The 15,367-nt window shown below is 46.1% G+C and overlaps 1 protein-coding gene across 4 annotated transcripts in view; it reads right to left on the bottom strand.

Annotated features, from left to right (window-relative positions):
* KIF9 (kinesin family member 9) overlaps nucleotides 1-11,747 on the bottom strand; it is a 42,076-nt gene extending 30,329 nt beyond the window's left edge. For 2 of the 4 annotated variants that reach the window (XM_025207370.1, XM_006026414.3), the window contains exons 1-9: nucleotides 11,661-11,747; nucleotides 8,944-9,044; nucleotides 7,302-7,467; nucleotides 7,060-7,166; nucleotides 5,788-6,012; nucleotides 3,922-4,005; nucleotides 3,712-3,804; nucleotides 2,209-2,356; nucleotides 1,231-1,295 (exon numbers count right to left, since the gene is read on the bottom strand). In XM_025207370.1, coding sequence (XP_025063155.1) covers nucleotides 1,231-1,295; nucleotides 2,209-2,356; nucleotides 3,712-3,804; nucleotides 3,922-4,005; nucleotides 5,788-6,012; nucleotides 7,060-7,166; nucleotides 7,302-7,467; nucleotides 8,944-9,039 — 984 coding nt within the window. In that variant the 5' untranslated portion in view covers nucleotides 9,040-9,044; nucleotides 11,661-11,747. Of the gene's footprint in view, nucleotides 1-1,230; nucleotides 1,296-2,208; nucleotides 2,357-3,711; nucleotides 3,805-3,921; nucleotides 4,006-5,787; nucleotides 6,013-7,059; nucleotides 7,167-7,301; nucleotides 7,468-8,943; nucleotides 9,045-11,449; nucleotides 11,482-11,660 lie in introns of those variants that run through there. The other 2 variants (XM_025207369.1, XM_006026415.3) reach the window with 2 other exon arrangements.
* Between the last annotated feature and the right edge of the window lie 3,620 nt (nucleotides 11,748-15,367).

Raw genomic sequence — 15,367 nt, 5'->3', positions numbered from 1 at the left:
TACAGAAAGAAACCGCATGTTGTTGCTCTAAATGTGTTACTAAAAATAACAGAAATTGTGGGTTAATCTTGGCTAAAGACAGGTTCCAATTTTTGATGAGTTCTAAACAGGAAAACACTGACTAAGTGCTTGACCACAGTAACACCAACAAAGTCACTGAAACCCTTTACCGTAAGGAAGGCCACTCAGTGTTGAGAGTCGAAACCTAACTGATATCCTTTGAAGGCTATCACAGCTAAGCAGCTGCTAAACAATGAACGTGGAGGCAAGACCTGAGACCCTTATCACATTTGGGCCCTTTCCTTTCTTGTGTCCTTGTGATAAGGTATTTAGCAGAATTTGCAGATTCGTTTAAATCTGACATGGTGGTGCCATGAGCAACTTCTGCTACGGCCTCAAACTCTTGCTGCTTGCCCCAGTGTCCACACCATTGGAGCAGAGGAGCAGGGCATCTAGATGAAACTCCTTACCATAAATTTTTAATTTAGCTGGGGAGGGCTTCATGACCAAAGCCTTCATTAACATATACCCAATCAAAGTGTAGATAGATACACGTCATTAACGACTGTATGTCTGTGATTGTGAACCTGGGAGGATTGCAGAGTTCAGGACGTGAGGAATTAATGACTGGAAGAAATAAGGAATCCAGCAGGAACTCAGAGGGCCTGGGGTATGGCCTACATTCCCCCATTGCCTCCCAGGTATGACTGTGTGTGTGCCTGATCTGAATGCTAGTTAAACTTCTGTTCAGTTTTCTGATAAAAAAGAGGCCCTTTAGAAGAGGCAGGCATTACTCTCTCTTTACTCCAGAACCCCACCTGACAAAGTAAGCCTCTTTGTTCTGATTTGGGGACAGAGGGTTTCCGTCAGATAAAACAATGATGACTAGAGCTATGCCTCCTTTATCCCAGCAATATCTGGCCACAAGCATTCCTCTAGTTGAGACACTCATGTTCTTTCTTGGCAGATCAGCATCCTCAGTGGATGAGTTAGATTGTACAAAGAGGCTGCAGCAAACAGATGAATTTAGCCCTATGGTGTTTCCAACATGCAGCAACTGTAAGGTGCGGGAGCAAGTCATTTTGATGAACTAAACCTGATACTTTTCTTGGCCCTATGAACACTAACATGGTTACGGCCAGCATGGGTTTCAACTGAAATCTGGACAGGACCTAAACATCTCGAAAGTGGGCCTTGGCATCGTTTCAGAAGAAAACCCTCTCAACTTACAGTTTCTTCTAGCTGTGCAGCTTCACCATAGATATTTGCCACCAGGACAGTATTGCAGTTTCCTCCTGAAAACAAGCAAGGAGGAGGAATATGACGTGCTCTGTATTGGTTTCCTTCCTGGAAAGTTTTATATTTTGCAGTGATTCAAGAAAGAAAATGAGAACTATGGTTTAGTTTGATATTTTTCCCCTCAGTCACCAGTAGTCCCCACATAAAGTAACATACATCAACACGATAGTATGGAATGAGTTAAGAATACAGGCAACATACGTTTGCTTCCTAGTGAGTTTATACTCAGTACATGGCAATGCAAACTGTAAGTACATAGAGTGGGGTAAAGCTGAAGGGTAGGATTTCACAAACTCTCAGAGCTGGCCTCTTATCCCAGTGAAATCAATAGCGGTTTTGTCACGGAGTTTAACAAGAACTTAATAGGCTAATACTGAGAGCTTTGGAAAGCCCATCCTACATTTTTATGACTTCAGTTATTAAAACAGATGTCTACGGCCGATCTTCAGCTGCTTTCTCTATTCAGATTGTCATTCAGTGTTGCTAAGGTGGAAGATTTTCCTACACATTCCAGATGTAATAGGACTTTTGGGTTTGTCCTCTGCTGCCAGATGCTGATCATCATCAACTCCTGCTGGGATTAACAAGAGCCAAGGACATTTATAGGATCAGAATCTGGAAAGGCCAGTGATGTGCTTTTAAAGTGTTTTCAGCTGAGAAAAGTTTAGTGAGGTTTCTACTGGCTTGAGTAGCATGAGGCTTGTACCGTATGCATGCCTAGTGTTTCATTAGGGTAAGAAAACAGATGTTATATGTGAATAGTGACTAATGCCATGTTGTCATAGGTAGGACTATTAGCCTAAAGTTGACTGCGTGCTTTTCATCACTGGCCTCTTCTGCCTGTAAAAACTGTAACCAAGATATCTTCCAGTTACTCTGGTCAGGGTTGTTCCAATGCCAGGTCCTTACCTAATGAATCCTTAAGCACATGAGTGAGCTTGCTCTGCCGGAAGGGGATATGGTCCCTCTTCTGATCAGCTAGTGCAATGATGGCTTGTTCAAGGAATGACAGAGACTTGTTGATGTAGGTGGCTTCTTTCAGAACCTGCCCCTCAGACTGCAACAAAGACCAAAGAAGCAAACCATTTCCACAGCACATATTTCTGGGTGAACTGCAGAATGCAGGATACATGTCACTGCATCTGGGGCATGATGGCAGAGGGTTAAAGCAGCTCACTATAGTTCTAGGAGTGTGAATTTGAGTCCCAGTCTGGACTCAAGCCAACGGCTGAATCCAGCTGACTTAGCCATTCAGGGTATTCACATGGGGAAGTCAAAGAGGGACAGACATAATGTCAGCCACGTGTAAGTCACTGGCTACAGAAACTGGCCTGTCTTAACCAGTCTAGCCCTACAGACCTCCAGACTTCAAAGGACCTTCCACTTTATTGAGCGTATCAATCATAATAGAAAACGAGGGCTGGAAGGGAGCTCAGGAGGTCCCGTCTAGTCCAACCCCCGCTCCAAGCAGGACCAGCCCCAACTACATCATCCTAGGCCAGGGCTCTGTCTGACTGGGAAGGGTAATGAGATGAAAACTCCAACACAGATTAAGTAACTATGAGATTACAGCTTCTAAAGGGCTGAAAAGCGAATTGGAAAGCAAGAAGTAAGTCTGCTAGAAACACTGGCTTTTCTTGCCCTGAAAAGGGAAACCCTCCGTCTGTCACAAGGCCCCTGGGGATTTCTTTGCTGACCCAATATAGATGATCACATGCGAGCTCTGAAAAGGTTTCAATTGTTGTTCCCTAATGTTCCAAGAAGGTTACTGCCTCAATTCCACGTGATATCATCAGGCACTAAAAAATTTCCACTGGCAGCACAAAGCTGTTGTTCAAAACAGGTTCTTTGGCCAAGTAAAGCTGAATGCTTCCAGCTCCTGCCTGTACTGAGCTATGACCTTGTTGGAAGGAAGTATGCATCAGGAATCAGATGGGAAGAGTATGGAGACCTACACATCTTCAGATTTCATAGAAGACATTACAGCTACTGAAAACATTCAAGCTCTTGCTTTAAGGGGACTGTGAAGATCTGTTACTGTTCTTCCTATTCACTGACTAAGGGTTAGATTCTTGTGTCAATCAGGTTTTGATAACTCTGCAATTAGTCACTCACATGTATATATAGCAAAGGGATACTAATAGCTACATCAGGGAGAGCAGCCATGTAGAAGCAGCAATATCACGGCTCTTTTCTTCTGGGACTGGTTTCCCCAGAAACAAGCTACAATAAAATTTACTTTGCACAAGTGAAAATCTAAGGCTCATTCACTCCTGAGAACTCCTGTAGCAGTAAATGGGGAAGGAAATGTGGTTTGGCTGTTTCCATTAACCCTAGTGGGAAAATCTTAAAACTCCACTTTCGTAACTGGACCCACTGCCTAGAAAGAGGGACTGTTTTATGTCAGCTTACCCCAGTCTTTCCCAGCCGTTCTGAACCCGCGAGATCAACCAGGGTAATTTTTGAAGTGATGTATTTGGCATCTGACAATATCCTGGAATGAGACTGGCGGTCGGGGGGGGAATAATTTATATCTAATACGTCACACAACTGAAGTACATTATATAACATAAAGCTGTAAATACCCTTCGAGAGCTGAGTAAAAAATCTTGGAACACTTACTTCAAGATAGATTGTAAAGATGCAATGGGACCTGGAGGAGTTTTTATTCAGAGTGTGCTCAGCTATTACTCTGTTGGTTTCACCCTGAAAATTAAGTCAGAAAGGGCAGTGGTTTTACGCATAAGACTCAGTAGAATAAATCAAGAGAAAATTATAAATTCACACAGTTAAATAAGCATTGTTTGGATCTTTTACATGCAGAGAGAACAACATCATTACTTGCTTATCCAGAGCTTTCTATCTGAGGAACAAGTGTTATCTGCCTAACGCTCTGGGGCATCGCTAGCATGATTCTCTAGGGTGTTTTACCACCAATGCCTTTTAAAAGAAAGGTCAGAGTTCCCCGATCTCTCCAAGCAGTCTGGCTCTCAAAGGAGCAGTCAGGTAAGTCCTATTCTGAGACAATGGCTCAGTCCAAGTTTCAGTTCCATGATAAGCAAGAAGCAAAGAGTTCCCCAAATTCTAAGTATAACATACAACTACAGTTTTTTTATATGGTAGGAAGGGACCACAAGCAAGTGCTTCAATTAGGGGTAATGTGATTGTTGCTCCACAACAGACTGGTGAAGCAGCAGGCATGGAGGCACCTGCCATTGGTATCTAAAGAGGGCTGGCCTGTCTGTGCCTCAAAGGGGCCGAATCTTTGAGAGCTAGAGATGCAGCCAGCTTCACACTAGGGAAAGGAGACCTAAGAACAGGAACTTAGCCAAGCTGTTGTCTTTGGAAAACCTCCTGTGCCACTTTATAGATATGGAAAGAGAAATGCAGAGAAGAAAGGGCAGGGTTGCCAAATGTCAGCCTCCTGTCCTATGCCCACAATTTGCAGACATGACTAACTGCAGGTGCCATTTACATCACATAGAACAGATGATGATGTGCAAAATTATATCTACAGACTGCATCTGCATTTTCCCTGACTGCCAAGTCCTGTGTTTAATCACAACACCACCTTCTTCCTTTCTAAAAACAGCGACTGGCCGTTGTGTTGGTAACCCGACTGGTTTCTAAGGCTGCTCTTTTTCAGACACCTGATGCAGTCTTGGCAGTTAGAAAGCCAAACAAAAATTTTCCGAGGCTTCAATCAGTTACTGGTGTGACATGCTTCCTAGACCTGGAGCTAACAAATTATACGTATTCCTGTTGTCTGAACTAAGGAATGTGTGTGTGACAGTGGTACAGCTGTATATATGCTCCTGGGATTCACCCACCCACATGGTATAAGACAGTCCCCTTGGTATAACTTACCAAGCAGTCTGCATGCTCTAAGTGACCCAATGCAGCTACAGAGAGTGCCACTGGTATCTTTATTTGCTATGGGAGAGTCCTGACTTGGCTCAGGACAGAGAGTAAGCATGCCTCCAGAAAGAAATGCCAACACAGCCTGGGCAAGGATTTTAGCAGGAAACCAGACAGACTCCACTGTGGACACTACTGTGACTTCCTGATTATGCTCACTGGGTACTGAAAACAAACCACTTTGTGCACTCCCAGCCCTGGGCCCTTATCAGGTGGAGTAGCCTGTTACACCTCAGACAGCTGTGGGGAAGCTGTTTACGTTGCAGGAGCTGCAGTGGTTGACTTCCATTTCCATTTCACTTCCATTCCCATATTGGCATACCCCTTATTCACGGAGGTCAGCCTCACAGGTGTCTCCCAGGGTGCAATACCAGGGGAATCTTCTGGTGGAACTGGGGCTTTTATGCCACTCCAGCATAAAAGGGATGGAGAGAGTTTACAATTTCACCCTGATAATCAGACGTCCCAGCTGCTGCTTGTATCCCTTTGCACCCTCCTGCCCCTTGATCAAATTAATGAAAATAAAAATCTTAAGATAAGAAATAAAAAGAAGGTATTGCGTCTTCTTGCCTGAAACAGGAGACTTAAAGCATCTTCCTCACAGCTAATGTGATGCACAGACAAGCCCTTCACGTGAACACCCTGTGGGCCGTCCACTATGCTCATCTGAACGTTCCCCGTCGTGTCTCCTGATACAGTGGACAAAAGATCGAAGAGGGCCTCATTGTAGATTTCCAGGTAGGATATTCGGACAGTGATGGACTGATCGACGTGGTTTTCAATTACCCTGAACACCTATGTGGAAAATCAGATGCTTGTCAACGGCAGTCTGAGTTCACAAACAAGGCTTCCAGCTATCTGTGGCTTTGCAGAATGCGAAAAACTCTCAGCACGTGTGGAGCTACCTCTGAGCTGGATTGCGGGAGGTCTTTTAATAGGATTTTCCACGTGATTCTTGAATTGAAAATATCATGCCTTTAAAATGACACCGTGAAAGGTGGGCAGCTAAAATAAAAGTGAAACTGATGTTCTCTTTCCTCTTTAAACAATTCATAAATGGACACTTCATTTGCTGACTGGATTGCTTTATTCTAATGGCACAAAAACCATTAACACTAGCTTCAAGAAATATAACTCAAATGAAATTATTCAGAAGGGAATTAAAGACAAGAAAAATGAGTTAATAAGCTCAAGCACTTTCCGGCAAGGGCTAGTCCTTCTTTATGACTGGAAAGGACCTTGCGCACTGTGGAAACTAATGAAAACAAGTAATATTAATCTCTGTACATGGCAATAGGGCATCTCCCAGCTACGATTTGGTTGTGGGAGGCTATGCCAACCCCACATGCTGTTTATCTGTTGTGCATGGGTCAGCAGGCTACTGCAGAGATATGCAAGAAACTTGGCTCAATGCAGTGCTCAACTGGTCACCTTTGAGAAGCTGGTAAATTTGTATATCCCAGCCCTCTTATGTTTATGATGCAATGGGATGATGCATCAGTCCATTGCAATGCATTATTGCCCCGTCTCACTGAGATGTCACCACTGTCAAGGCACAAGGTCACAGCGTTCCCATGCAAACTCACCGTGGAACATCATGCTGTGACGCAGATGCGGTACGGGTCCCAAGAGGTCTTTAGGGATCATTTAGCAGCCCCTAAAACTACGTTTGCACTGTGCATGGCAGTTCTGTTAAAATCAGGGAGCATGGACTGGTGGTGACCCTGATTCTGTAATTGGGGAGTTAACAAACGTTTCAGAACAAGAAAGGCAGGGGATGTTGTGCTAGATGTATTAGTGTTATCCCTTCTTTTACTCTTTCCTCATTTAAATCTTTGGTACCTGTTGTATAGCTCGGAGTATGATCCCTCGATGCTGGTAGTTTTTACCTGGTCCTGTCATGGTATAAGTTTTACCAGCTCCTGTTTGTCCATAGCATATAATTGTGCCTAAAAAAGTTTCAAATAAGGAATAAACTCAGTAGAACTTGTTCATTTCTCAAATGTAACTTCACAGAGATCCCATCCTCACACAGGGAACTCCACTAATTCTTAAAATACTTAATTATTAGCAAGAAAAATTACCATTATAGCCACCCAGCGCTTCAGACACCAATTCTGTTGCTACTGCTTCATAAACTGAGTCCTGTGATGCATTGTGAAGAACACCATCCAATTTAAAGGACCAATCAGTCTGTTTGTTATTGACAACTTCTTTCTTAATGTCTCTCTTGATGGAGAGATCTATGCTCTATGAAGACAAAGATGAAAAGGATGACCTCTATATAATACCAGGCTTTAAAACAACCTTTGAAGGAAAAAATAATTAAATACAATACACAAAGATAAATGGAAAACAGGACAAAATGTAATGTGGGTTCAGCAAAGAGAGGTTGTGGAAGACTATCCCGATATTCTTCTTTGATGAAATAGCTGATAGTTTAGACTAGAGAAGTATGGTGAACTAATCTCTCAGGACTCAGTATCACATGGGGAATTACCAGCTTAGCTGGAGAAGATGAGGGTCAATACAAGAATTGTAAGATGGGTAAGAAACTGAATGAAGGGGAGATGAGAACAGGCTATGCTGAAACAAGAACTATCAGGCTAGAAGGGAAGTAACTAGTAGCATTCCTCAGGGCCTGGTCTTGGGACCGATCTTGTGCAATATTTTCATTAACAAATTTGGTCCCTAAAAGCTGAAGTGGGCTAATGAAATCTGCAGGTGACAAAAAGGTGGGAAGCAATGCCAAGACAGAGGAGGATCAGAATGTCATAGGAATGATTGAATGGCTTTGCAGACTGGTGTAAGATAAAGGGGAAGAGATGTACTAGTACAGAGAGCAAGGCCATGTATTTCCGCACTAATAACAAAAATCTCTGCTAAAAATAGGAGGATCATAGTTTGGAAATGACAGAGAAGGAAAAAGATGTAAATATATTAGTCAGTCATAGGAGGATGCTAATTTGCAAGCATGTGGTCAGGAGAAAGGTAAATGCAATCCTTGGAGGTCTCCAGTGAAGTCATTCCACCAGGAGGAAGGATGTATTGTATGTGGCATGAGTTAGATCTCACCTGGAATACCATACACAATTCCCGTTCCCCATATTCATGACAGGGGAATTCAAACTGGAACAGGTGCAGAGAAGGACTATTAAAATGACCAGGGAAATGGAGAATCTATCTCGTGAGATGAGACTAAAAGAATGTGGCTTGTTAGCCTAAGTGAAGGCTGAGAGGGGACACGATTGCTCTTATGGCAGGGCTCAGCAGCAAGGGAGAAAAGCTTCTTTAAGCAAAAGGACAACATTGACAGAAGTACAAACGAGTACATGAGTACGTATTTGGAGTATAGATTTAGGCTGGAAATCAGAAGAAGGTTTCTAACCTATCAGAGGAGTGACATTCTGGAACAGGCTTCTCATAGAACTGGTAGGAACAAACAAGCAACTTAATTAGCATTAAAATAAATCAATGAAGAGGCGTATATGACTTGTTTGCCTGCAGCGGCAAGGAACTAGACTTGAGAATCCAGGAGATTCCTTCTGGTTTCATGTCCTATATTCCTGAGAACATCAATGTACCATAATAACAGAAACTGGAGCAAACTCATCCTGGGCATAAATCCTTTGATAGAAACACTCCACAGTTGTTCCTCATCTCTACTGGCTCATTGTCAATCAAAATCCAGGCCCTTGATGCTCATGGCATTTATTGTTCCTTTACCTTGTTGTCTGGCCCAAACCTGATTACATCTTGAGGAAAATCAGCTGTTGGCTTGACTCGCACAAAAGCACGGACTTTTCTTCTTACTGCACTCATTCTGTCTAAAAGAGAGGGAGGGAGACGAAAACAAGGTTGACAAGAAACTACTGTATTCCCTAAAAGGCAATTTAGTAATGTTCATTAAGGAAAGACAGCCTGCAGCAAAGCCGATTTTAAAAATAGACTGTTTACAAAGGTTAGGCTGTGGTTTCTAACTACGGTTTAATAAGAGGAACCATAGACAAATGCCTGACCTCAGCAGAGAAATTTCTGAACTATTTTTATTGTCAGAAAAGCAACCATGTGAAAACAGAACATTCTTACTCATCATAACTTCTTCTTGGGCTTTTGAGTATTAGTTATTAACTGAAATAGGTGAGCTTCTGTTCCTGAAAGCCACAGGAGAACGAGATGGATACTATTTTGTTTAATGCATCGTCGACATGATTCTCAGCTAATGACTCTGTTCTACCCTCTGATATCTATCTGCCATAATACAACTGGCAACAGTGAAGTTACTTCAGCATTACACTGTCATAGAGACTTAAGATCACTTGCTCACACGCAGACTTGAACTGCCAGGCTTTTGGGTTCACTGACTCACTACTCAAGCCCTTCAGCCACAGCAGAGCAGCATTTAACCCTGGATTTGAACCAGACAATAGGATTACCAATGGACTGAGAGGCAAGAGCCCAGCATGATTTTCAAATATATAGTTTTAACAGGTAAAAAAAATCGTCTTTTCACTTCTGCAAATATGGCAGATGTTGAGAAAGGATAAATATGAAGCCTTCAGCATGTAATTCTTAGAGCACAAAGACACATTAACAGTACAGGAGCAGCACTGTCACCACAAGCTTTTTATAAATATAGTCTACATCAGGCACAGGATGTGCAGAAGAAAGCAGCTGTATCTTTTCTTATTAACTATATTACTGTACTGCCCAGACATCCCAGTAAGAATTGCCTTCCCCTTGGGATAAGCACTGTACAGACACAGAGATAAATGTAAACTTTTCTCCACACTGTTTGCAATTAGAGAAATGATTCTCTGTGGCCCAACCTCTGACATCCCTCTCGCTAGAGCAGGCGTGGGAAAAGTATGGCCCGTGGGCGGGATCTGACCCACCAAGAGATTCCATCCGGTCTATGACAGATCTCTCGGCTCTGCCCATCCCAGGCGTGACAGGCAGCCAGGGTTATGGTGTGTGCAGCTGGTCCCACCGCCCCCGGGCACACAGCAGGGCTAGGGCGGTGGTTGGACTCCACTTCATGGAAGCCCCAGTGGCAGCAGTTTCTTCTGGCTGCAGCCACTGGTGGACCCAGCCCTGCTACCCAGGCACCCCAGCCTGTCCACCCCACACCTACCACTGGGGGTGCTGAACAGAGTGGGTGGGCAGGGTCTCCATGAATATTGGTCTGGGACCCTCATGGGCAAGGCGCACTCAGCCAGGTGGATGGGATGGGGCCGTGGGTGGCCAAGGAGTGGCATCCAAGAGTGGGACAGGTGAGCAGGGCCAGGATCACAGGGCAGTGACAGCCCGAGGCCCGGGCCCAGGGCAGAGCCACGATCTTCTGCCCGCACGTCCCTGAGATGTGCTTCGGTTCGGTGGGCAGGGGTGTGGCTGGACCGGATCGCAGCTCTGCCCCAGGCACCAGCTCTGCGTTGTCACTGTCTCGCAATCCTGGCACCAGTTCCGGCCCTGCCCACACATCCCACTTTCAGATGGCACTCCCCACCCACCCACCCACAGCCCCAGAGCGTGCCCTGCCCATGAAGGACACAAGCTGATCTCCAAGGAGCCCCTGGGATCACTGGGTGGTGACAGCATGGGGCTGGGTCCTGAGGCAGAGCCATGTAGGAAATTTTGGTGAGCTGCTGCAGGGCCGAGGGACAGGGAGTGCTGGCCTGGCCCGTGGCAGCTCCCCAAACCCCCCCCCCCAGTGGCCCTCTGGCCCAAATGTTGGCTCACCCCTGCACTAGAGGCTCTGCACAGGGGCACAGACTGTGCAAAACCCCAACAGCACAGGGATGAATTACTTCTGTTATGTTTGGACATTCCAGTATCAACTTTTCAGGACAGTCATTTGCTTACTGCTCACCTGAGGTCAAACAACCTGAGGCAGGGTTACAACAGGGGAAGATATCACCCGTGCCCCAAGCAGAGCAAGCCTCTCCGTTTCTTTCACTAATTTAGCTGCTTCACTATCCCTGTTATTTGCCTTTAAATGAATACTAAGTGCACAGATACAGAGTATGTAGATATTCTACTGTCTCACGATGACTTACCATAAAAATGAAAAGGTACCTTTCACCTGAGGGTCTTAAAGTACTTATGTCTGAACAGCTTAACAAACACCCCTGAGGGCACAGAGGTATATCCATTTCATATGAGGAAATTTCTTTTTAAATATACTTCTTAGACTGGAAGATTCTCACCATGCCACCAGACTAATGATACTCACCAGCTAACGCAGCGAGTGGCTTGTGAGGCCACCTGCAGAAGATGAAACACGCTCATGACTACTGTTTGTATATTAGTATTTAAACACAGATTGAATGCTAGTGAAAGAGTGACAGCCGCGGAGCACGAAGCGCTTTCTTTATCCGAAGAAAAGGGACAGTTCAGAGAGCAGATCTGTAACTTTTCACAGTATCTCATCAATGGGCTTCTACCTGAACCTGAAGGTTATAAACACACGTGCTCTGTTTCTTCAGCTGCAGCAAGAATCCAGGCAGAAGTAGGGTTCCAAGTGCAAGCTCTAAAAAGAAAGAGAGAAAAGCTTTGGAGCAAGTGCTATTTTCATTATTGTAATAAAGTTCATTATTCATTGTTAGAAGAAAGAGAGTCCTTTTGTGGTTCTTCACCATTGTCACATGAGAGAAAGGTCACAGCTGTAAGAAAGGGGAATTCAGCCTCTATGGCCCACTCAGCCCTTGGCCTTTCTGCTGTCACTGCCGACTGAGATGCCAATTTGCATCGCTGTTTTTATGACGTGGGCACCACAGAACTGAGATCCATCAAGGTCGTTCCATACAAGACACCCAATAGTCTCCCAGGGTTAGGAACAGTGATTCCTTCAGAGAGGTTTTTACTGAGCGGCCTAGAAATGAAAGGCCCCATAGCCCACAGCCTCCAAACCTCCAGCTAACCATGGATTTTTCAGATGGTATCTGTGGGGGAATCACAGACATTTACACATGAGGATTTTTCCAACTATTTGAGTTGGTCTAATAAAAGATATTAGATTTACCCAAAGAACCTCGTCTGCCTGTGTCCTTAGACCGACACAGCTACAATTTAAACCCCACACAGGCGTTTACTTATTTTTATTGAAGCGTTAAACATAAAATTACATGTATAATAGGCACATAAGCTGAAACGCCCCTAGCTACTCCAACAACTAAGGCAACAGGAAGAAATGCCTAGATGAGATTATTAGCAAGGTCTCCCTTCACCTTCACCAACAGCATCTCACCAGCACCCTACAAGAAGCAAGCACTAAACAACCAGCTTCACAATACACAGCCAACAATAAAAGGGGACAAGGAAGCCGTAGCTCTCACCGGAGTGAATGCCATGCTTCTATGGTGGGGCTATAGAAATCACAGGTAATAATCATAATGCTACCAGTGTAATACTGGCAAATGTTTGCACTTGCAGCAAATCTTTGCTCTCAAAGCTATTTACAAACTACAGGCCTAATCCTGAAATCCTTACTCGGCCCTTGCCGGGGCCTGGAGAGCAACGTGAGTTTTCCTGTAAGTTCTGAGTAAAGACTAAGGATTTTGGTAATTGGAGCTATACAGCCACAGCACCGAAACACAGCTGACTCTTGAGCGGAGGGGAACTCAACATGTCACACAGCAGAGCAGGGAGAAAGGGGGTTCTTGGTTGAGGATCTCGGCTCGACAGCTCAATTTGGACAGGGCACAGGTTGGCACCAAGCTGGCCAAACGCAGGGCAGAGCGGAGGAGGGTTGTTACAGCATCTAAGGTGCCCCAACGGTTGCAGCGGCCTCGGGACTGATCTGACCCAACCTGACACACCGGCACAGTTCAGGGCCAGGTGGAGCAGGCAGCAGAGTGGCTTGAGACCTTCCCACAGCAAATGGCTCAGTTTATCCACCTTGGGACAGCGAGCTGGGTCAATTCTGCTGGAAGCCAAACATGAGACAATCAGACTGAGAAGAATGGGATTGGACACCCAGACAGGATCATAAGGAAGTCGGGCTGGGAGGGACCTTATGAGGTCTCCTAGCCCAGCCCCTGCTCAAGGAAGGATTGTCTCTGACTCAACCAGCCCAGCCAAGGGGCTGTGCAACCTCCTTCTGAACATTTCCAAGGATGAAGATCCCACAATTTTTCTAGGCAGCCTATTCCAGTGCCTGATCCCTCATAATCAGAAAGTTTTTTCCAATCTCCAACCTACAGTTCCTCTGCTACAGCTTGAGGCTGTTGCTCCTACGGTCACAGAGGAAAGCCCATCTCCATCCTCTCTATAATCACCCTTCAGGTATTTGAAGACTGCGATCAAATCCCTTCTCGGTCTTCTCTTCTCCAGACTAAATAATCCAAGCTCTGACATCCTTTCCTCCTAAGTCCAGGCCCCTGATCATTGTTGTCACCCTGCACTGGACTCTTTCCAACCTGTCCATATCCTCCTTGAAGTGTGGGGCCCAAAACTGGACACAGCGCGCCATCCAGGTGAGTGAGTGGAGGAATCACTTCCCTTGACTTGCAGGTGACACTCCTGTTAATATAGCCCAGGATGCTGTTGGTTTTTTCAGCAATAAGAAAGCACTGCTGGCTCATACTCATCTTATGGTCCACTGTAACTCCCACGTCCTTCTCTGCAGCACTGCAGCCGAGCCAGTCATTCCCCTGTCTATATTTGCACACACTTTGTTGAACCTCATTTCACTGACTGTGGACCATCGGGTCATTCTGGATCCTGCCCTTCAGAGTATCTGCAACCGCACCCAATGGCTATCTGCAAACTTGTCAAAGATGCCCTATTGGCTTTCAAACTCAATATATCTCCTCTCAGACTACAATCTGCCAAATTAGGATATCAAAACCAAGGCTTTGATCCTGCAGTTTGAAGGAATCCGGGCATTTTTGCATCGCTTTTCTGTCCCAACCAGTCCAACGTTCAGAGCAAGTGCAGGTTTCCCAAAGAGACGGTGCTGCCATCTTCACCGTGAGCAACATGAGATGGGGACAGTGTTGGATGTGAAAAAAGAAACGAGTGGCAGCGCAGCCCTGTGGGTGGAAGTGATGCGGACAACACGGGATACCTGGGACGTGGGGATGGAGGGGAGCGAGGCTGAGAAGTACGGATGGAGAGAGCAGCAACGAGCAGTGATAAAAGTGATGGGGGGGCCAGGGAGGCAAGACTGAGGAGGAAAGGCTGGAGGAACCAGGGGTGGGATTTAGACCGAGGCGGGATTTGATCACAGTCTTCAACCGTCCGATGGAAACGGAGAAGAGAGAGAAGATGGAGACGGGCTGTTCTCTGTGACCGCAGGGGACAGGACGCGCAGCAATGGCTTCAAGCTGCAGCAGGGGAAACTGAGGCTGGAGATGAGCAGGAACGTCCCAACTCCGAGGGTGGTCCCAGTGCCTGTCCTCAGAGGTTTCCAGGAGCAGGTTGGAGACGCCGCGGCTGCGCTGGGTGACGGTCGCCGCGTTCATCCAAAGCCGAGCAGAAGGCCAGGGCAGTTGGCGCCGTCTGGACGAAGCCGAGCGGGGAGAGCACAGGCGGCCAGACACGCAGGAACCCAGAGGCGCTCCCGCCCCGACCAGGGAGACGTGACCACGCCGGGGCCCAGCAAAGCAGGGGCAAGGGGGCTGCAGGGCCAGGCCGCAGGCCGGGGCTCACCCCGGAGCAGAAGCCTGTGGAGCCTTGAGACCCCTTGCAGGGGGATGAGGTCACATGACAAATGTACTCTGTCCAAGTTTGCAGATGACACAAAGCTATGGGGAGAAGTGGACACGCCGGAGGGCAGGGAACAACTACAGGCAGACCTGGACAGGTTGGACAAGTGGGCAGAAAACAAGAGAATGCAGTTCAACAAGGAGAAATGCAAAGTGCTGCACCTAGGGAGGAAAAATGTCCAGCACACCTACAGCCTAGGGAATGACCTGCTGGGTGGCACGGAAGTGGAAAGGGATCTGGGAGTCCTAGTGGACTCCAAGATGAACATGAGTCGGCAGTGTGACGAAGCCATCAGAAAAGCTAATGGCACTTTATCGTGCATCAGCAGATGCATGACGAATAGATCCAAGGAGGTGATACTTCCCCTCTATCGGGCGCTGGTCAGACCGCAGTTGGAGTACTGCGTGCAATTCTGGGCGCCGCACTTCAAGAGGGATGTGGA

The sequence above is a fragment of the Alligator sinensis genome, unplaced genomic scaffold (genome assembly GCF_000455745.1).
Source record: "Alligator sinensis unplaced genomic scaffold, ASM45574v1 scaffold1298_1, whole genome shotgun sequence".
Classification (NCBI taxonomy): Eukaryota; Metazoa; Chordata; order Crocodylia; family Alligatoridae; genus Alligator; species Alligator sinensis.
This window is presented reverse-complemented; position numbering and strand designations above follow the sequence as displayed.